Below are 22,504 nucleotides of genomic sequence, written 5' to 3'. Positions count from 1 at the left end.
ATGGGGGGGGGTGAGATTGAGATGGGGGGTGAGATTGAGAGAGAGAGATAATGAGGGGGGGGTGAGATTGAGAGAGAGAGAGAGAGAGAGAGAGAGAGAGAGAGATTTATTAGGGAAGAGCACTGATGTCTCTTCAGCCCAAATTTACTCTAATATTATTTAATGGGTTTGAACAGAACCCTTTTGTGTTCTCGCAGTCGCAGTGGTTCTCCAGGCAGGTGAGAACACAGATATCATGCCCAGGTAGAAGATCATCTGTGTTCTGCTTTCATGTGAGTAAGAAACTGATTATGCTGTAAAATCTAATCAATTCAGGAAGAGAACCCATCCTGCTGTGCTGCAGAGTTTCTCTGTAGATTTCTGTTGCTAAAGTTGCTAAAAAAAAAAAAAAAGAAACATGAGACTGAAACCGCAGAACCGCAGACGCTCCATGTGCTCTGGAAATTTGGATCAACAACAACAACAACAACAACAACAACAACAAAGAAAACAGATATCAATGTTTTGTGTATCAAAATTTCACTTAAATGCTTTGTTTGACGCCAATATAATTTAACCACGCCCACCTCTATAAATCATTTTACCTACAACATCAGTAGATTAGACGTGAAAGGCTCATGAACTCTAAACTCTAAACTTCATCTCTTCTTTAAAAATAACTGACCAATGAACACATTAACCAGCACAAACAGGAAGTGTGGCATAATTCCACTGGGAATAATGGGATACGACCATAAACACATTCAAATCATGAATCGTTCTTATAGCAACACCTCCTGGCAACAGGAAGTGAGGCTTATAAAGCAAACTTTTACTCATCCTAGAGTGAGAGAGAGAGAGATAGATAGAGAGAGAGAAATTTTGGTAGCATGATGTCAAGATATCAACAATGTGATCTTTATATTTGTTGCGATGGTGGGGCAATAAATTAAGTAAAATGTAATGACAGGAAGTGTGGTATAATCCTGCTCAAACTGTTAATTTTATCCATTAAACTTTATAGACTTGTTGTATATTTCTACTGTATGTGAAGTGGCTTAAAATAACACTAACCTGTCAGAACACACACACTCACAAACCAAGCATTGTTACACCATCAGTGCTTGGACCCCTCAATCGCTGCTTGCAGGTGTATTATTAGTGATATTATTATGGTGTGTTTGTTACAGGATTGCAGTAATTTTATCACGTGACAGTTTCACACCACTCCATGTCATTTCTAACAACATCTTTCCGCAGGATAAAGCCACGCCCACGCCTGGTTCACGGCTTTATTAAAGGTTGTGTTTTATTGCCAGATGCAGACTTCACCATCTGGAGTTAGCAGTTGTCGCTGATTTCCTGTAGAAAGACGATGTTTCATTACTCTGGCTATTTCTGCATTCGCACAGTGAAAACGCCGAGCTTCGCTGCACAACTGCTCATTATCCACAACTCTGTTTCTGTTTGCCTCATTAAAGCGTCTCCAGCAACACCAACTTAATGCAAAACTTCAAATGTGGATGAGAATGGAAGCAGACACAAAGGTTGAGGAACCTGACCAGAGTGGATGAAAGGATAATTGGCAGTGTGTTCTAACGTCTCTTTAGATCCACATGCTGGGTTCTGGACTCTGATTGGTCAGAAGGTGTTAATTAATTCTCTATAGCAGTGGCTCTGACAGTAGCGCAGCTGCACATCAAAGGGTGTTTTTTAAATAATTAATGCACTCGTTCTAATATATCATCGTTTCTATAGCAACGGGTCATTGACAGGAATCCGTACAGCGGTCACTAATCATACACATTTACATTTCTGGTATTTGGCAGCCGCCCTTATCCAACATGTCTTACATTTTATCTCGTTTTATACAACTGACCAATTGAGTGTTAAGGGCCTCGGGGGTCCAGCAGTGGCAGCTTGGTGGACCTGGGATTCAAAGTCACAACCTTCTGAACAGTAGACCAGCACCTAAGCTACAACATCGGGATTTAAAATCGCATGCAATCGTTGGTGTTTAAGTAACGTATATGGAAGGAGTCTCCAGTGTCAGGACAGGAGTTTACACTTCGTTGGGGTTTCTATGGCAACAGGAAAAGCTGCATTTATTTTTTTCTGTTGACTTGAGAGACAGAAGTGATGACAGGAACCTGTTTCAGTGACATTCCTCAAAATTTAAAGAAACTACATTATGTTGCCAAAAGTTTTGGGACATCTGCTTTTACATGCACATGAGTGTAATATGGAGTTGTCCCGTCCTTTGCAGCTATAACAGCTTCAACTCTTCTGGGAAGGCTTTCCACAAGGTTTAGGAGTGTGTTTATGGGAATTTTTGACCGTTCCTCTAGAAGCGCATTTGTGAGGTCAGGCACTGATGTTGGACGAAAAGGTCTGGCTCACAGTCTCCACTCTCATTCATCCCAAAGGTGTTCTATGGGGTTGAGGTCAGGACTCTGTGCAGGCCAGTCAAGTTCCTCCACACCAAACTCACTCATCCATGTCTTTATGGACCTTGCTTTGGTCACTGGTGTGCAGTCATGTTGGAACAGGAAGGGGTCATCCCCAAACTGTTCCCACAAAGAGCATGAAATTGTCCAAAATGTCTTGGTATGAAGCTGAAGCATTAAGAGTTCCTTTCACTGGAACTAAGGGGCGGAGCTCAACCCCTGAAAAACAACACCTGAACTCAGTGATCTGGAGGGGTGTTCCAATACTTTTGGCAGTATAGTGTATGTAAAGTGCTGTTGGAGGAAAATACTCCATTTCAGTGTGTAAACAGAAACTCTGTTTCATCACTGATTCCTTTCCTGTATCCGCATGACACAGAGTGTTTTATTCTTGACAGACCGGACACAGAGCCGATATACACACACACACCAGTCTAGTGAACAAGTGATGAGTCTTGTTTTTTTCCTCCACAAAGAATCATTTATTCACACATTTAGTGAAAATCACGGTTTTATTGAAAGGACACAGGAAGGTAGAGAAACCGAGACATGTAGCAGTAGATTAAATCCTCAGTGCATGGCACATCATTCTCAGGGAGACGACTCACTGTGAGTCTGGTTTTTTTTTTTTTTTCCTTTTTCTCTTTAAATCCTTGCACCAAAAGCTTTCCGGTTGTTCGGTGATCAAAGTTGGCCAGCCAACTCGATTTACTCCGTTTATACTAAGAATACAGAAAAGGGAAGAGTTTTAAATTAAAACGACCGACACCACAAAACGAACCGAATCTTACATTGATATCTTCGATCATCATTCAGTCCTCATTTCATTAAGAGGAATTTTAGCACTGGGGAATTTAAATCCGTTCCAGCGTGATGTCAGATCCGTATCCGTGCTTCTTTCATGGGCTTCGATCAAACGAGAGTGAAGCGGATCAGAAGCTCGTCTATCGAGTGAATGCGTCTCTGGCCTGTGGTGCAAGTCCACAAAGTTCTCAACTACAAATACCACAAATCGAAAGATGTCCACAATCTCTGGAGAAATCCCAAAAAACTCAAAAGAAAGAAAGAAAAGAACAGGCGTGTTATTATATAAAAAAAAAAATAAACATAATAATAATAATAATAATAATAATAATAAAGAAAAGACCAGTATCGTTATAAACGTGAAACCTAGAAGTCTATAGTGCATGCCGTTGTACTAAGCTGCTGGATCTCAGGTCAGACTCGGACATTTGGGGTTCCTTCTCTACAATAGCAGTGATACTTACACTGTGTGTGTGTGAGTGTGTGTGTGTGAGTGTGTATGTGTGAGTGTGTGTGTGCTTTCTATTCTGTGTGAGTGACAGGTCAGGGGAGTTAAACTGATTAAACCGATACCACACGGAAAAAATCTGCCAAGTCTTTCAGTTGTTTGTCCAGCCGTGTTGTTTAGCTGCGTCTCAGTCGTGTTTGTCCAGCTGTGTCTTTCTTCCTCCCTCCATCTTCCCGCTGTTCATGGACGTCTGTGTCTCCGTGTGTTCCAGAGTCCTTGGCTGTACAGGTGAGGTAGAGGAAATAATAAATCATTAGAGGAACGAGGGGAGGATAGAAAGGAAAAGTTAAGACGTATTAAATATCGTTTTAGCTGTTTGGGACGTTCATGAGGAACGAGACGATTCTAACGTGTGATTTCAGACGTGTTATCGTAACTAATGAGAAAACACCTGAATAACGTCATACAGAATGAGTCTAGTAGACCGAGAGAAACAAATAAAATGCTCCATAACATCCCTGAGTCATTAATACTGAAAATGTCACTCAATTCTGTTCAGTTCAGTATAGATGAGTCTGAAAAGACAAACTCAGAAACGCAGTGTACGTCAATTATTAATAAAGTGTTTCTAGAGCTTTCTAACAGGAAGCTAATTCCACTCTACTGCAGTTAGCATGTTGTAATGATGCAAATTTTATGTAAAGTGTCTTAAATATACAGAGATATTTAGTGTATGTACATGATACACTGATCAGTCATAACATTATGACCAGTTCCAGGTGAAGTGAATAAGACTGAGTATCTCCTCATCATGGCACCTGTTAGTGGGTGGGATATATTAGGCAGCAAGTCAACATTTTGTCCTCAAAGTTGATGTCAGAAGCAGGAAAAATGGACAAGTGTAAGGATTTGAGCGAGTTTGACCAAAAGACCAAATTGTGATGGCTAGACCACTGGATCAGAGCATCTCCAAAACTGCAGCTCTTGTGGGGTGTTCCTGGTCTGCAGTGGTCAGTATCTATCAAAAGTGGTCCAAGGAAGGAACAGTGGTGAACCGGTGACAGGGTCATGGACGGTCAAGGCTCAGTGAGGCACGTGGGGAGAGAAGGCTGGACCGTGTGATCTGATCCAACAGACGAGCTACTGTTGATCAAACTGCTGAAGAAGTTAATGCTGGTTCTGATAGAAAGGGGTCAGAATACACAGTGCAGGAGGGGTCAGGGCTGTTTTGGCAGCTAAAGGGGACCAACACAATATTAGGCAGGTGGTCATAATGTTATGCCTGGTCAGTGTATATAGAATATGATTAGAAATAATACTCGATTCTGATTGGCTCCTTTGGCGTGACATCAACTAAACATCCTAAATAATGACTTTAACGTCAACAAAACCCGTCATGGCAATGACTGATCACATGACTCTGCTTTATCACTGGACATAACATGGTTATGTCTGCTTTATGAGCTAAAGTCATCTTCATTTACTTTTTTTATTAGTTTCAAAATGTCTCATTTATAATAATAACCCTGATATTTAATTCATCAGTAAAATATATATATATATTTATAATTTCATTATGTAGCTATGAAAAAAAGTTAAAAGAAAAGGTTAAAAATATTTTGAGAATAATATATAAAAATATTTATTTAATGGGTTTAAGCAGTGGCAGTAAAGTTATTATAATAATAATAATTATTATTTTTGTTATTATTATTGTTGTTTTTGAGTTGTTTGTGTACCTGGTGTTGTGCAGCTTGGTCTGATTTCTCCACAGATGTTCTCTCAGTCTGATTCTGGAAACATTCAGCACCCACCTGAGTAGAGAACACAGAAAAAATCTGAATAAAAGCAGAGTCAAAGCCTTCACACCAAAAACTCCAGATCTACACAGTGACACTTCTTCATCTCAGAGACAAGTTCAGTGCAGAATTAAATCAAATTCTCAACATTCTTTACAACCTTGATCAGATTATAAAATATTTCTACAGGGAGTTCACCAAGAGGGCCACTTTTATTTATTTATTCATTTATTTTTATATAGACTATATTGCCAAAAGTTTTGGGACGTCTGCCTTTCCATGCACATGAGTGTAATATGGAGTTGACCCCGCCCTTTGCAGCTATAACAGCTTTCCACAAGGTTTAGGAGTGTGTTTATGGGAATTTTTGACCGTTCCTCTAGAAGCACATTTGTGAGGTCAGGCACTGATGTTGGACGAGAAGGTCGGTCTCACAGTCTCCACTCTAATTCATCCCAAAGGTGTTCTATGGGGTTGAGGTCAGGACTCTGTGCAGGCCAGTCAAGTTCCTCCACACCAAACTCACTCATCCATGTCTTTATGGACCTTGCTTTGGTCACTGGTGTGCAGTCATGTTGGAACAGGAAGGGGTCATCCCCAAACTGTTCCCACAAAGAGCATGAAATTGTCCAAAATGTCTTGGTATGAAGCTGAAGCATTAAGAGTTCCTTTCACTGGAAGTACGGGGCCGAGCCCAACCCCTGAACTCAATGATCTGGAGGGGTGTCCCAATACTTTTAACAATATAGTGTAGCATCTACAGCACCACTCTTAAAACACAAGCACTCAGCTTTCACCAAGAAGGAAAATAAATCAGATGGAAAATGTGAATGATTTATATAGTTTATGAATAGAATCAGTGAATAGAGTCTGTATGACTGATGCAAGATAAAAGCACTTCACCTGAAAATCTACCATAAATGAAACTCAGGTCTGAATACTGAGGTGAGAAATCTTTTCTAGAATAATGTAAACTCTATGATAAATATGAATTATCTACGTTTATGTAAAGGATCATATTTACATGCTGCTGCTGTAATTGTGTTATTTTGTTAATTATGTCTCTATACTGAAAAAATGATTTATTTTACTTCCAGCAGGTTCACCATGCGCACTTCCAGTTCAGTTCATTGAGAAGGTTCAGAAGCGCCACATTCTTCTTCATAACAGTGTTATTAATGCAGACTGAAGAGCCCTTTTAGTCTGAAGCCATTAAGTTCCTTCACTCGGGTGGTGTATGGACTCGGGTAAATAATTAAAGCTGTATTGGAAATGTGCCTCGTATTATTTCGGAACGCAGAGCTTTCAGACCTCCAGCACCAGCACTTCGCTTAAAGAGCATTTACTTCTCCGCTCCTGTAAGAACTAGATTTAATAAATACTAATAGATCCAAACTCCCAGAAGATCAACTGGAAATTCAGACCTGCTAACCCCGAGGAGAAGTAATGCTTAGTCAGGGGAAAAAACACGGGACTTTTTAGATATAGTGCTTTATCAAGTCATTTGTTTAAAAGTGTGTGTGTGTGTGTGTGTGTGGTATACAGTGTTTTATGGTAAACACCAGCTGTCCATTTTAGAAGCTATAGACACTAGAAAAGTTTACATGTACCATTGCTTACATTCACATACACTATAGTGCCAAAAGTTTTGGGACATACACATGATGGAGTTGTCCCGCCCTTTGCAGCTAGAACATCCTCAACTCTTCTGGGAAGGCTTTCCACAAGGTTTAGGAGTGTGTTTATGGGAATTTTTGACCGTTCCTCTAGAAGCACATTTGTGAGGTCAGGCACTGATGTTGGACGAGAAGGTCTGGCTCACAGTCTCCACTCTAATTCATCCCAAAGGTGTTCTATGGGGTTGAGGTCAGGACTCTGTGCAGGCCAGTCAAGTTCCTCCACACCAAACTCACTCATCCATGTCTTTATGGACCTTGCTTTGGTCACTGGTGTGCAGTCATGTTGGAACAGGAAGGGGTCATCCCCAAACTGTTCCCACAAAGAGCATGAAATTGTCCAAAATGTCTTGGTATGAAGCTGAAGCATTAAGAGTTCCTTTCACTGGAACTAAGGGGCCGAGCCCAACCCCTGAAAAACAACACCTGAACTCAATGATCTGGAGGGGTGTCCCAATACTTTTGGCAATATAGTGTAGTTCCAGTAAAAAGATACTAATATGAAAGAAATTAATATGAAAATAAATATGTACAATTTTTCTAGTGTCTTAAACAGACCAGATTTTTTCCTCCTGAGTGCCTGGTGATTCCTGCAAATCCCTGGATATCGTCTCACGCGGTGTGTTAGCGCTGGCACTTCACTGTACACCTACGAAGTCTTTTATTATCTTTTGTTTTTGATTAAATCTCTAGGGAAATTTCAGTGCTCTCCCTCATGAATATTCATTAACCGATCTTAGCGATATTATTGTCTAACACCAGCAGAGTAAACCATGTATTTATTGATTTTTATTTCACATTAATGAACTCAGAATGTTCTTTATTGAGCATGACAGAAGGAGAGGACGCCGATTAGCATCATTTACGATCCGGGAAACAGTGTGAAGCTGAGGGGGCGGAGCTTCAAGTTACTTAACATTAGCACCGTGATACACCACATACACAACACAGTAGCAAATACACAACAAAACTAACAAATACACAACTGTCAATCATCCCAGAGTCATAGAACAATTGGTTTGTTTTGATTGGACGGGAAAAGAACACCCTGTATTTTAATATTCTAAAAACATAAGGTAGACCTGATGTAACGATTTCTCCATATTTCATATTTCTGTTAATAAAGACAAAATAATCTGAGCAAGTGTCAAAAAGTCAAGCCATAAAAATAATTCCTGCTCTCCCTTTTTCTTTCTTTCATGTAAAGATAGAGTGATACAATTCATAAAAAAATAATATCACCTCCCAGGTTTTGATATAACCCTTACATAATTCTTCAGAACTCCTTAATAAAAGATTAATGTGAAGCTTATTATTATTCATGTCCCTCAAACCGAGCGTTCCTGCCTTTTGGTTAGTAATGGAGCACACTTTATTATCTTCCTACAAGAGTGTGTTTCAACAGATTACATATAGTGTGTGTGTGTGTGTGTGTGTGTGTGTGTGTGTGTGTAATCCTAATACGCTTAAGTGGGATGAAATGTTTAAATGTGATTTTAACCCATGAATATTCACACCTTGGCATCTTCAAGGACCTCTTTACTCTCCACTTCCACTCAAGCATCTGTTCTGTGCTGATATTTAATTCTATCAATAGTATAAGTGCATGTAAGAATCAATGGACATGTACAAGAGTAAATATACTCTAATGCCAAAAGTATTGGGACACCCCTCCAGATCATTGAGTTCAGGTGTTGTTTTTCAGGGGTTGGACTCGGCCCCTTAGTTCCAGTGAAAGGAACTCTTAATGCTTCAGCTTCATACCAAGACATTTTGGACAATTTCATGCTCTTTGTGGGAACAGTTTGGGGATGACCCCTTCCTGTTCCAACATGACTGCACACCAGTGACCAAAGCAAGGTCCATAAAGACATGGATGAGTGAGTTTGGTGTGGAGGAACTTGACTGGCCTGCACAGAGTCCTGACCTCAACCCCATAGAACACCTTTGGGATGAATTAGAGCGGAGACTGAGAGCCAGACCTTCTCGTCCAACATCAGTGCCTGACCTCACAAATGTGCTTCTAGAGGAACGGTCAAAAATTCCCATAAACACACTCCTAAACCTTGTGGAAAGCCTTCCCAGAAGAGTTGAAGCTGTTATAGCTGCAAAGGACGGGACAACTCCATATTACATTCATGTGCATGGAAAGGCAGGTGTCCCAAAACTTTTGGCAATATAGTGTATATAAACATATCTATGCTGAATATTTGAATTCTTGTGCTTTGTGTTTAATTGGTTAAAATGCGGGTGATTCATCTTGCACTCTGGAGTTGTCCAATTAAGGCTGCTTTTAACACAAGGAGGTTTTTTTTCCTCAACCCTCAGCACATATTTTGACATGTCGTTCTAATCGCACGGCTCAGAGAGTAGTGCAGCTGCTTATGGCATATTTACGTTAATGCGCTCCTTCTAATATGTTTTAGTTTCTATAGTAACAGCTGATTCACTTCATATAGACGGATCAACAATCAAACATTTTCTGTGAGGACGCATTTCTTTAGCGTTTAGCGAGCGAGTGTAAAGCGATCTGGAGGAGAAATGGACGAGCGTTGGAGGGCACGGGTTCCTCACAGTGGAGCGAGTCGGATCGACACGGACGGCGTGGGCGGTGTTTTATTAATTCAACAAATTAACACGTGTCATGGTGTAATGATTGATTTTGCTTCATTCATCCAAGAGGAGTGCACTGCAAACTGCAGGAGAAGGAAATAAAAATATAATAATATATAAAATAATCACACGCTGGATCGAGTGCTGGTCTGTTCCATGTGTCGCTGAATAATCAGTTAGTTTTGTTTAGTTAAGCTAGGATTATTCATGCAGAAGTAAATTAGCCGTATGCTACACTCCTATTCATCGTTTCATTCAGTTCTTTCTTTTATTTTACGTCTTTTTATAAAAAAAATTAAAAAGTGGTGTTCATTTTCTATCCCTCGTTTTTTCCTCAAGTTGTAGTGTTTAAAGGCTAAAGCTCCAGAACTGTCTTCAGTTTCTGAGTAATGATTCAGGATGTGAAGCTCAGACACTCTTAAAGGACCGGTTCTATCATTTGCTTCATGTATACTCTTCTTAAAAACACAAATAAAGGTTCTCTAATGGTTCTTTCTCAGGCTGTATTGTTCTATGAAGAACCTTGGAATGTTTCCACAGTGGCGGACCGTCAGGGCCAGCAAGGCCTTCTCTGCTGTCCTAAACAGCAATGATCTGAATCACTCCCTTGCATTTTAATGAATGTGTATTAAATTATTCCCAATAGTCTATTCTCTACATTTCATAGCTTTTCTCTCGGTTGCGCTGCTTCCAGTAGTGTATATTTATGATAAGAGTATTTATCCAATCATATTTCAGCTAGTGGCTGACATCATGTGTTGCCAGGGTGAAAATCTGCCTTAAGGCCTTCAGAAATAAGTGGCAATTAAACTGTTCCATTAAGCAGTCAGATTTCGAGTTGGTGTCACTGGGGCCATATAGCAGGCATACAATTACGTCAGCAATTTCCCGTCCTTTGATTGGATAATTGGAGTAGTCAGAGGCAGTGACCCGCCCCTATACAGTGTTTCTATATTCTCTCATTTCGGATGCTGCGTCCTCCGGAGATTGCAGTTTGCTGCATACGGCATCAAGAATGTCTTTTTTGAGAAAAGTAACCGTAATAAAATGAACTATTCCTTGTGAGGTGTGAAATACTGTAGACTAATTTCTTTTTTACTTTGTTATTTGATTAGTATCTATTGCTGTGGTGTCCAGGGGCGGTTCTAGGATTTTCATTTTAACGGGGGTCAGCCCCCAATGAGGGTATAATAATAATAAATTAATTAATTAATTAAATAAAATAAAGGTTTTAGTAACAGGGTAGGATGGTAAACTTATTGCAGCATTCCACTGTATTGCACAGATGTGTATAACATTTGAGTACTGAACAAGCCAAATACGAGTCTTCCTGATCTCACACACACACACTCACACACACACACTCACACACACACTCGTCCTCTGATCCTCGCTCTGCGACGCCGCGGTCTGTGGATTGAAGAACGCACTGAAAGATGGGGAGGAGCCGAAATCTGCCGTTTTCATATGAAATTTAAAGGGGACTGAAGAGATCACCAATTTGTGTAGAGTTTATGGATGCTATAGAGGTGGATTAATTCAGGACACCAGTGAAGGCCTAGGTGTGAAATGCACGGCCCTCCACTGTGTTTCCATGGAATGTTCCTACTGCAACTTTTTTTTTGTTTTGTTTTTTTATTTTGTGGAAATGTTCTTTAGACCATAAAAATGTTCTCTATGTCACCAAGAAAAAAATGAGTTCTTTTAAGAACCGTTTACAGAAAGTTCTGTTCTTCTAGGGCACCGTTGTGAAAAACCATTATTTTTGAGAGTGTACGGAACCCCAAAATGGTTCTTTATACAGAGCTATTTTAAAGGGTTCATTGAAAAGATTTAAATAGAGATAAAATCCCCCAAAAGTAATGGCACTGATTTTAATATAAAGGTTCACTGCTCTCTAAGAATCATTTTTTGTGATGGAAAAGGTTCTACTGCCTGAATACAGATCCCTAGGGTTCTATATAGAACCTCAAGAAACCCCAAGGAAATATTTCACTCTGCAATGAAATGCTAAGAATGAACTGATTTATGATCGCTGCATTCATTTATTTTTGTTCTTGCCTTCAGCTTTATAAACAGGAAGTATGAGATCGCTGCGTTTAAAAGCTAAGCTCGAGACGCGTGAACTACACGCAGGTCCACTTTAGCATCTGCGTAACCTTGAGCGTGAATAAGAGCAAGTTTAGAAAACGTAAATCTGGAGTTAATTCAGCGTCTGTGAATGCGGCTCTCAGACACGGCTCCGTCAGTCCGGGTGATAACGTCCCGTCACTGTTCAGTGAGATGAATGTCCTCTGCGTTCGGTTCCTTGTCTGCGCTCGTCTCTCGGTTCTGCCGCTCTGTATCTGTCTGTACTGTGACATATTGATACAGATTCCTCATTCTGTTTTAAACTTCACCAACAAGGGAACCTCGTATCGCACACTGTCAGGCTGATCCGCAGGATATTTGTCAACTCGATGTGGAGACAATGCGGGAATATAAAAAGCAGCCGCCTTCGTGGCTATCCATTACAAACAAATGTCTTTTTAACAAGTTCACTATCTGCCCTCAAACTTTTTAGCAGTAATGTACACATTTGTACCCGCCACCAATAATTTCCCATGCTGCTAGAGGAACCCAGCGATTTTACTCTAATCAGTCATGTATTGATCGATGTGGAGGCTTGGCATCTATTTCAGAATGGAATGACATTTCCAGCAGAATTACGGATGGTTTGCGATGCCAAAAAGATGCTCTGAAACTCAATGAGCTGCACATTGGGATTAAAAAAAAACAGCTATTAAAATGTAATAATGCGCAATGTTTACCTTCACCATGTGGCAGGCCTTGCCTCCAGAACCTCCAGAACCTCCTGAACCGTCTCTCCTCGTTAGCTCCGTGTTCACTGCAGATTTACTCGCTGTGATTCTGGGAACTTTTGGGATGTCCTGAAAGCAAAGATGAGAAAGAAAAAAACATTTGAGTGCCGTCCTGCTGCCAGAGACGGAGAAAGGAAAGAGGAAGGAAACTGGGACCTGCTGAAACCTTCCAGTGAAAGCAGTCATGTGGAACCGAGTCTCAGAGGCTGAGCTACTGCTGTAAATTAACCCTTTACACCCGGGTTTAAAGTTTTATTTAACTACAGGAGACACCATAACTTTTTTTCCCTCCAGAAATTATTAAGGATGTGAAGATCAGACCTCCAGACACTTATAAAAGGAACGGTTCTATCACTTGCTTCATTTATACTCTTAAAAATACAAATAAAGGTTCTCTAATGGTTCTTTCTCAGACTGTAGGTTCAATGAAGAACTTTTAACATACATGGAATGTTTCTATTGCAGGTGTTTTTTTTTGTTTGTTTGTTTACTGAAAGATTCCTTGGGGAACTTAACAACGGTTCTTCTATGGCATCGTTGTGAAAACCCCCTTTTTGGTTCTTTCTGGCACTTTTATTTTTAAGAGTTTATAGAATCCCAAAATGGTTCTTTAACTGTTTTAAAGGGTTCATAGAGATAAAATTCCCCAAAAGTAATGGCACCTATTTTAATATAAAGGTTCACCGCTCTCAAAGAACTATTTTTTTTAGATGGAAAAGGTTCCACTGTTTGAATACAGATCCCTAAGGTTCTATATAGAACCTCAAGAAACCCCAAGGAAATATTTCACTCTGCAATGATACGATACGAATGAACTGATTAATGATCGCTGCATTAATATTAGTATTTTTGTTCTTGCCTTTTAAATCGCTGCATAATGAACTTTATAAACAGGAAATACGAGACAGTCACAACAAACACTGTTCTGGATTTATCTTCATTGTGGAGATAAATTTAGATTATTGCTGATGTTTTATTGCAGGAGGCCACCGCTTCATGCCACTACTGCTTTAATTGTCGAGCAAAAATTCACCAAATGTGGTTAACAAAAAAAAATTAAAAAAAGAGCATTGCTTAGTAATATATTCATTTCCTATTTATTTTAAATGATATAGCGAGCCGAGATACTTCAGAGAATCTCCCTTTTCTTTAAAGAAATCTAAACCATACCAAAACTTTCAAAAAATTCCATTCATCTGCTGTAACATTCTTTAGTTGCTATAGAAACCATAAGGTTTTTGAACATTAATGATAACTCTGCACTTCTGTCACCGCTGCTTTTACAGAGAATTAATGATCAAGCCTCAGTTGTTAGAATAATGAATGAATTCTCACAAAAATCTGTTCATTGGGACAAAAATAGTAAAGTCAAAAAGATTTTTTTAAAACAATGTAGAAAAAAAAGAAATAGACAAACAGATGGTTAGCAACTCACAAGGAATGCTAATGTGCTTGTACGCAGATTGTTTGCGGTGTATAGAGGAGTGTGTAAGAGTGTGTGTGTGTGTGTGTGTGTGTGGGTATGTATTCATCAGCACAATTTAACTCCTTTGTCTAACACTTAATGCTGACGAGAACAATAACAATTTACAGCTCGCGTGTTGGAACGGATTCAGAGCTCTAGCGTTAGCTATAGACGTAATCTCAGCTTAGTCCTGATGTTCTTCAGCTCACTGCTGCATAGGGACACGGAAACACCACATTCTTTAGTGATTCCAGCTCCAGAGTCTTCTGCGTTTAAAGCGAATCAGAACGACATTGATAAATCGACCCAGGAAGACGTCAGGTGTCGGATTTTTGTGTGATTCGGCGATCGTTGGAGAATCCATGTAGCTAAAAAAACCATCTCAAGGTTTTCAGAATCAGTTGCTCATCTAACAGGAAGTAGAAACATCTGTGTGCTTTATTCCTCACCTGAGCTGAATCCACACCAACAGCTCACACATCTGATGATGAATTTAATCCAGATTCCACATTTTCATTGTGTTTTCAATCAGTTCAACAATTTAGAAGAAAAAAAAAGGTTTAAAGACTTGCATTTATTTAACTGTCCACAACCGAGACGGTGGAGTTAAATTCACGTCTACTGACAGGGCACTTGCCATGTCCAGAAACTCAACATGTTATATATGCACTATGTTGCCAAAAGTTTTGGGACGTCTGCCATTACATGCACATGAATGTAATATGGAGTTGTCCCACCCTTTGCAGCTAATGTGGCTAATGGGATGAATTAGAGCAGAAAATGAGAGCCAGGCCTTCTTGTCCAACATCAGTGCCTGACCTCACAAATGCACTTCTAGAGGATAAACAGGTCAAAAATTCCTAAACCTTATGGAAAGCCTTCCCAGAAGAGTTGAAGCTGTTATAGCTGCAAAGGGCGGGACAACTCCATATTACATTCATGTGCACGGAAAGGCAGACGTCCCAAAACTTTTGGCAACATAGTGTAGTCCAACACACCTCCAACATCTTCAGGAGCCTGCATCTTGTGTGAACTGGAGAACATCCTGCTATTCATCTGATTCTACACCTGTAAAGTCTGATATCATGGATTTTTATGTCCACTTCAGTACACAGCATGACCACGCCTCTATATCACTATCTTTATTTACAAGCCTGAAGCTCAAACCTCACTTTCATTTCAAATACCTAAATTTCACACCTCCATCTTGCCAAGCAGTTGTTCTCTGTAGAGAAATCTTCTGCATATTTAATCAGAGTTAACTCACAGCATGACATCCTGAAGACAATGTCTGCACTTTATCAGCCATACAGCAGCTATATAGACTAATCCTGCTAAACAAAGCAATTATAAAGTGCATTATCATAAAGGATACAGCATCAAATATTCATACGCCTCCATATTGTATAGTAGATCATTTAGAGTATCGCATTTAGATTATAGTATAGTCACAACTCAGCCCTCTGGCAGTCGGCGGGTGAAATATAGACGAGGTAAACGACCTGCTAAAGAGCCGCAGTCACTAATAATTTAACACCACTTCTAAAATTTGATGTTTTTATCATCTACGTGATGCGGCATTCAAATGTAAATCCGGTGCATGATAATCGATTTTTATAGTGAAGTAACATTTCGGAATTTTTTTTAAAGTCTCAAAGTCAGATCTGATGGAAAGCGGCGATTGATATTCTGATTTTTTTTTTAAATAAAACAACACTGTAACCATGGCAACACTCTTTAAAGTCCAACCTAGAATACACTATATTGCCAAAAGTATTGGGACACCCCTCCAGATCATTGAGTTCAGGTGTTGTTTTTCAGGGGTTGGGCTCCGCCCCTTAGTTCCAGTGAAAGCAACTCTTAATGCTTCAGCTTCATACCAAGATATTTTGGACCATTTCATGCTCCTCCCTTTGTGGGAACAGTTTGGGGATGACCCCTTCCTGTTCCAACATGACTGCACACCAGTGACCAAAGCAAGGTCCATAAAGACATGGATGAGTGAGTTTGGAGGGCCAAACTGTCCCGAGCCATCAGAGAGGCGAAGCGTACACACGCCCAGAGAATCCACGGCCACTTCCAGGACAGTGGAGACTCCCGGCGCATGTGGCAGGGCATTCAGGTGATCACAAACTACGGGACAACTTCACCTGCCTGTGACAGTGACGCCTCCCTTCCAGATGCGCTGAATGACTTCTACGCTCAGTTTGAGGCACAGAACAACACAACAGCGAGGAAGACCATCCCTCCTCCTAAAGACCAGGTGCTCTGTCTCACCATCGCTGATGTGAAGAGAACTCTATGCAGAGTTAACCCACGGAAGTCTGCTGGACCAAACAACATTCCTGGCAGAGTGCTCAGGGATTGTGCAGAGCAGCTAGCAGATGTCTTCACTGACATCTTCAACATCTCGCTGAGCAGCTCCTTCATCCCAACATGCCTCATGACAACGACCATCGTCCCTGTGCCTAAGAAGTCTATGGTTTCCTGCCTCAATGACTATCGTCCCGTCGCACTCACACCAATCGTGATGAAATGCTTCGAGAGGCTCGTCATGAGGCACATCAAGACACAGCTACCACCCTTGCTGGACCCCTTGCAGTTTGCGTATCGTCCTAACCGCTCCACAGACGATGCCATCACCACAACCCTCCATCTGGCCCTCACACACCTGGACTGTAAGGTCTCCTACATTCAAATGCTGTTCATAAATTTCAGTTCAGCATTCAACACAATCATCCCTCAGCAGCTGATTAAGAAGCTGAGTCTCCTGGGCCTGAACACCTCTCTCTGCAACTGGATCCTGGATTTCCTGACTGGGAGACCTCAGTCAGTCCGGATCGGGAACAGCATCTCCAGCACCACCACACTGAGCACTGGAGCTCCTCAGGGCTGTGTGCTCAGTCCACTGCTGTTCACTCTGCTGACTCATGACTGTGCAGCAACGCACAGCTCCAATCATATAATTAAGTTCTCCGATGACACGACCGTGGTGGGTCTCATCAGCAAGAACGACGAGTCAGCATACAGAGAGGAGGTGCAGCAGCTAACAGCCTGGTGTAGAGCCAACAACCTCTCTCTGAACGTCGACAAGACTAAAGAGATGGATGTTGACTTCAGGAGAACACATAGTGGCCATTCTCCGCTGTTCATCGACGGATCCTCTGTGGAGATCGTCAAGAGCACCAAATTCCTTGGTGTCCATCTGGCAGAGAACTTCACCTGGTCACTCAACACCACCTCCATCACCAAGAAAGCCCAGCAGCGTCTCTACTTCCTGAGGAGGCTGAGGAAAGCCCATCTCCCTTCCCCCATCCTGACTGTGTTCTACAGAGGGACCATGGAGAGCATCCTGAGCAGCTGCATCACTGCCTGGTTTGGGAACTGCACCGTCTCAGATCACAAGACCCTTCAGCGGATAGTGAGGACAGCTGAGAAGATCATTGGAGTCTCTCTCCCCTCTATCACGGACATTTACACCACACACTGCATCCGCAAAGCTAACAGCATTGTGGCTGACCCCACACACCCCTCACACACACTCTTACACACCCCACACACCCCTCACACACACTCTTACACACCCCACACACCCCTCACACAGACTCTTACACACCCCACACACCCCTCACACACACTCTTACACACCCCACACACCCCTCACACACACTCTTACACACCCCTCACACACACTCTTACACACCCCACACACCCCTCACACACACTCTTACACACCCCACACACCCCTCACACACACTCTTACACACCCCACACACCCCTCACACACACTCTTACACACCCCACACACCCCTCACACACAATCTTCACCCTCCTGCCACCTGGAAAGAAGACCGGAGCATTCGGGCCTCACAACCAGACTGTGTAACAGTTTCTTCCCTCAAGCCATCAGGCTCCTCAACACTCAGGACTGAACTGTACAAAACTCTCTCTCTCACACACACACACACACACTCTCTCTCACCTGTGTGGACACACACACACAACTTATATTGTTCAATATTTATTGCACTACCTCAACCCTTGTGTTTATTACATCTGCTGCTACATTTATATTTATGTTTATTTCTATTTTGCACTATCTCAGCCGCTGCTACTGTATTTTTGCACAATACATGTTGTCAGGTCTCAGGGTTGTACATCATTTCATTTTATTTCATTTCATTTACATTTCATTGCACATGTTCTTTTTCTTTTTTCGGCGCCAAGTGTCCTGTATTTTTCTGTTGTCTTTTTTGTACTTATTGTTTCTGCACTGTCTTGTCGTTGCTCTGTTTGCACCTAGCTGCACACTTTGCACTTTATGTGGCTTGGACAAACTTTGGTCCTAGCTCTAGTAACTTTGGTCCTAGTGTTTTTTGTGTTTGATCTTTATGTTGTATGTTTCTGTAGCACCAGGTCCTGGAGAAACAGTGTTTCATTTCACTCTGTACTGCGTCAGATATATGTGGGGGAAATGACAATAAAGCTTCTTGGTGTGGAGGAACTCAATTGTCCTGCACAGAGTCCTGACCTCAACCCCATGGAACACCTTTGGGATGAATTAGAGCGGAGACTGTGAGCCAGACCTTCTCGTCCAACATCAGTGCCTGTCCCAAAACATTTGGCAATATAGTGTAGGCTTGCTACCTAGCTTAGCTTGTTATCTAGATTAGATTTCTTAAGATAAAATCAGCACTGGAATATTAGCAGTGCCATGCTAATCACAACATGTTATCATTGTGCTCCTCCATGTTTGCTTTTCTCACTTGGTCACAGACTTGCACCCTGATTGGCCATTAGATGTACTTTAGCAGTTGAGAACAAAGTGTGAAAGCGCCTAAAGGTCACTTCACACACCATAATTTAATAAAGAGGAGATCGATAATCCTTCAGAGCAGCCGGAGCTTAAGGAAACTGAGGCGGTGATGGACAGAGGGTGTGGCTAGGAAAAGGGGGGCGTGGTTGTCAGCAGGGGAATCTCTGGTAGCTCTGGTTAGCTCTTTATTAAAAGAATAAAGATTCCAGGATTTATCTCCTGACCACTGAGGCTGCAGTCTTTCTTCTGTCCTGTCAGAATCTCTTACAGAATCTCTGGCGTGGATTAAACTGATGTCTGGACGTGACGCTCGAGTGACCGTGACACGATTCTTACACGACACGTCCAACAGGAACTTGAGTGTTATTAGAAACCGACTTGATGTTTGATGCCTCAGAAGCACGCTTAATATCACAGGCTTAATGTCAGCTTTACTAAATCATTTACATATTAGCCAAAAAAAATCTCTGATTGGATAATAGCTTGTTTTTCTTCTTCTTCTTATATTAGGAATCATTAGGAATCAGGCTTTAATGTAGAAGTCAAACAGCTCATGACTCACTGCTCTAAATCAAATCAAACGTCACCATGGAAACATAACACGACAGGCATGACTAATCAAAACCAGAAGGATGAGTGAAGCGGATTTAAAGCCTAACAGCTATAAGGATCTGATCTGAGTCCAAAGATTCAGTAAGCAGTAGATTATTGTGTCACAGGATGAAGTCCAGACAAATTCACACTAATTACAGGTCACTTCAGACTCGTGTGTGATTTAAAAGGTCACAACATCAAGCATTATGGACGTTACTGTGAGAGCTGAAGCTGAGTTTCCACAACAGGAGAATTCCACAACACAACCATTTTAATTGATTCTGTTTATTTAGTGGACACAGCAGTGTGGAGTCACTCATAGACACGTCTTCCACCAGCTGAAACACGTCTGATCACCAGCTGAAACACGTCTGATCACCAGCTGAAACACGTCTGATCACCAGCTGAAACACGTCTTCCACCAGCTGAAACACGTCTGATCACCAGCTGAAACACGTCTGATCACCAGCTGAAACACGTCTGATCACCAGCTGAAACACGTCTGATCACCAGCTGAAGCACGTCTGATCACCAGCTGAAACACGTCTGATCACCAGCTGAAACACGTCTGATCACCAGCTGAAACACGTCTGATCACCAGCTGAAACACGTCTGATCACCAGCTGAAACACGTCTGATCACCAGCTGAAACACGTCTGATCACCAGCTGAAACACGTCTGATCACCAGCTGAAGCACGTCTGATCACCAGCTGAAGCACGTCTGATCACCAGCTGAAACACGTCTGATCACCAGCTGAAACACGTCTGATCACCAGCTGAAACACGTCTGATCACCAGCTGAAACACGTCTGATCACCAGCTGAAACACGTCTGATCCCTAAACCCCACTTCTCTCTCCAAAACAGAAGAGAGAGCTGTCCATCATCTCACGTTCTTCATCATTAGTTTGTAGGGAGAGAAAATGTGTGATGAGCGAGAACCGTCTGTTCCACCTGGAGACCCAGAGGTGTAGACGGCTTTTCTTATACCGTCTGTAGGAATCATCTCGTGTGTTTGTGATTGAAATGCTAAAAACATTCTTATAGAAAAATTATTATTATTATTTTTACTCATTAATTTATTATATATTTAAAAAAAATAATTAATTTTAATTTATTTTTTCTGCTAACTTAACTAAGTAATTATAATTAATTATAATATACTAATTCTCTCTCTCTCTCTCTCTCTCTCTCTCTCTCTCTCTTTCACTCTCTCTCTCTCTCTCTCTCTCTCTCTCTCCCTAACTCTTTCTGTTTCTCTCTCTCTCTCTCTCTCTCTCGGTTCTACATGCAGGAGAACACAGAACCGAGATGACGCAGATCTCAGGTGTCAGTTTCAGTGATGTGAGGTGTTAAGTGTTAAGGCTCTGAAGTTCTCCAGCATGTGTTCAGTTTTCTCAGTGATGAATTGGTCAGCATGAGACCTTGGACCCTCTGTAACTAGCAGCTAGAACGACAGCGATGGAGAGTCTGAGGGGAAATCATTCACCATCTCCTGTCTGGAACGATCAGCCGAGGCGCAGACGCCGTCTCTTCACGTCTCGAGACCGTCCCTGTCAGGAACCTTTTTCTTAAATTGAAGAATATCTTGGAAATGGAAGCATTTTGAAGAATGGCCTGATTAATATACATATTCCAGCAAATATAAATAGACGAAGGAACCTTGAAAGCTTTCAGTAAAAGTTACATGGAGCACTAAAAGGCCACTAGAGCTGTCTCCTCTCAAGGCTAGTTAAATATGGAGTGTGTTCCACTCGCACTTTCCCCAAAAGCTCCTGCTAATAAATCTTTCACTCATACAGACACTGTGTGTGTGTGTGTGTGTGTGGGTTCAGGATAGGATTTAGGGTTTTATCATCATTGGTTTTTAGAGCTTTGGTCTGATTAGACTCCCAGACGAGCAGCTCGATGCAACACAGATCTAAAAACGGATCAGACGTGATGTTTCTTTAACACGTGAGAGGAAAAGACGTTTGTTGATTTTTTTTTTTTTATTACAGCACGTCCTTATACAGTAAGCATCTCGTGCACGTCCCCATCGTATACCAGCTGTTGCTATGGAAACGATAACGTATCCGAACTGGAGCGTTAACCTAAACCTGAAAATGACTTTTCACACCTCCCCACCAATCAGATCGCTGGACTCCGTACCTTCATGTGCGGCTCCCTGAAGGTGACTCTGGAGTTATTGACGAACGGAGAGTATCGCATCAAGTGAGTGGGCGTGGCCGGCAGTCTGTGTAAATCCACCGTCTGGGTTTGGAGGACAGATGAGAAGCAGATATGGACCGTGTCCTTCAAAGCCCTCAGCTGAGACTCCTGTAAATCAGACACATGAGACTTATTCTACAGCTCTGATATCAATCTTTGAATTTCTGAAAACTTCTCAGCAGGAAAAAAAAAAAAACGTAAACAATCTCTAGGTCGAATTTTGTCCTCAGCCAAGAGACGGAGAGAGTGCGAGAACGTCTGAGGACAGTCTGATCCTGAAATATATATCCAGCGTCTATACAAAGGGATTTTATCCTTTCTCTTTCTCACCTTGTCCAGCGCTGCTTTCTCCAGCTCCTCTTTGGCCACTCGCAGCTTGTTCTCCAGGTCCATGAGCTGCTGACCCTTCACCAAACACAGAGTCGTCCGTTAGAAACGTGCTTTAAGTCTGAATTTCATCATTAAAATCATAGAAATGGTACAAAAATGACGTGACATAACCCTGTTACGTGCCGTGTGTACATCATGCAGTACAGCAGGGTGAAGTTATTCTGAATGATGTGACTGACCAGATTGGGCAGCATGCTACAATTATACATGTCACCATGACAACGCTCGGGTTTACGTCCGTTCATAAACAGAGCGATAAAACATGTTAATGTTATGTTAATGTTTCAGTTTAAATTCCATCTGTTTTCTGAACATAAATATTAATTAACGATTGATATTAATTAAATAATCATTAAAATTGACTTGAATGACATTACATAGGGTGTTTTTCAGCAAATCAA

General features: G+C 41.4%; 1 protein-coding gene across 1 annotated transcript in view; it reads right to left on the bottom strand.

The window, feature by feature from the left end:
• Positions 1 to 2,919: 2,919 nt before the first annotated feature.
• The window catches only part of luzp2 (leucine zipper protein 2), a 97,917-nt gene continuing 78,332 nt past the window's right edge, over positions 2,920 to 22,504 (bottom strand). Inside the window, exons 8-12 of the mRNA XM_058387761.1 lie at positions 22,044 to 22,118; positions 21,654 to 21,821; positions 12,577 to 12,696; positions 5,418 to 5,492; positions 2,920 to 3,958 (exon numbers count right to left, since the gene is read on the bottom strand). Coding sequence (XP_058243744.1) covers positions 3,866 to 3,958; positions 5,418 to 5,492; positions 12,577 to 12,696; positions 21,654 to 21,821; positions 22,044 to 22,118 — 531 coding nt within the window. The 3' untranslated portion in view covers positions 2,920 to 3,865. The remainder of the gene's footprint in view (positions 3,959 to 5,417; positions 5,493 to 12,576; positions 12,697 to 21,653; positions 21,822 to 22,043; positions 22,119 to 22,504) is intronic.

This window comes from Hemibagrus wyckioides, linkage group LG04 (genome assembly GCF_019097595.1).
Source record: "Hemibagrus wyckioides isolate EC202008001 linkage group LG04, SWU_Hwy_1.0, whole genome shotgun sequence".
NCBI lineage: Eukaryota > Metazoa > Chordata > Actinopteri > Siluriformes > Bagridae > Hemibagrus > Hemibagrus wyckioides.
Note: the sequence above shows the minus strand (reverse complement) of the source record. Positions and strands in the feature narration are given on the sequence as shown.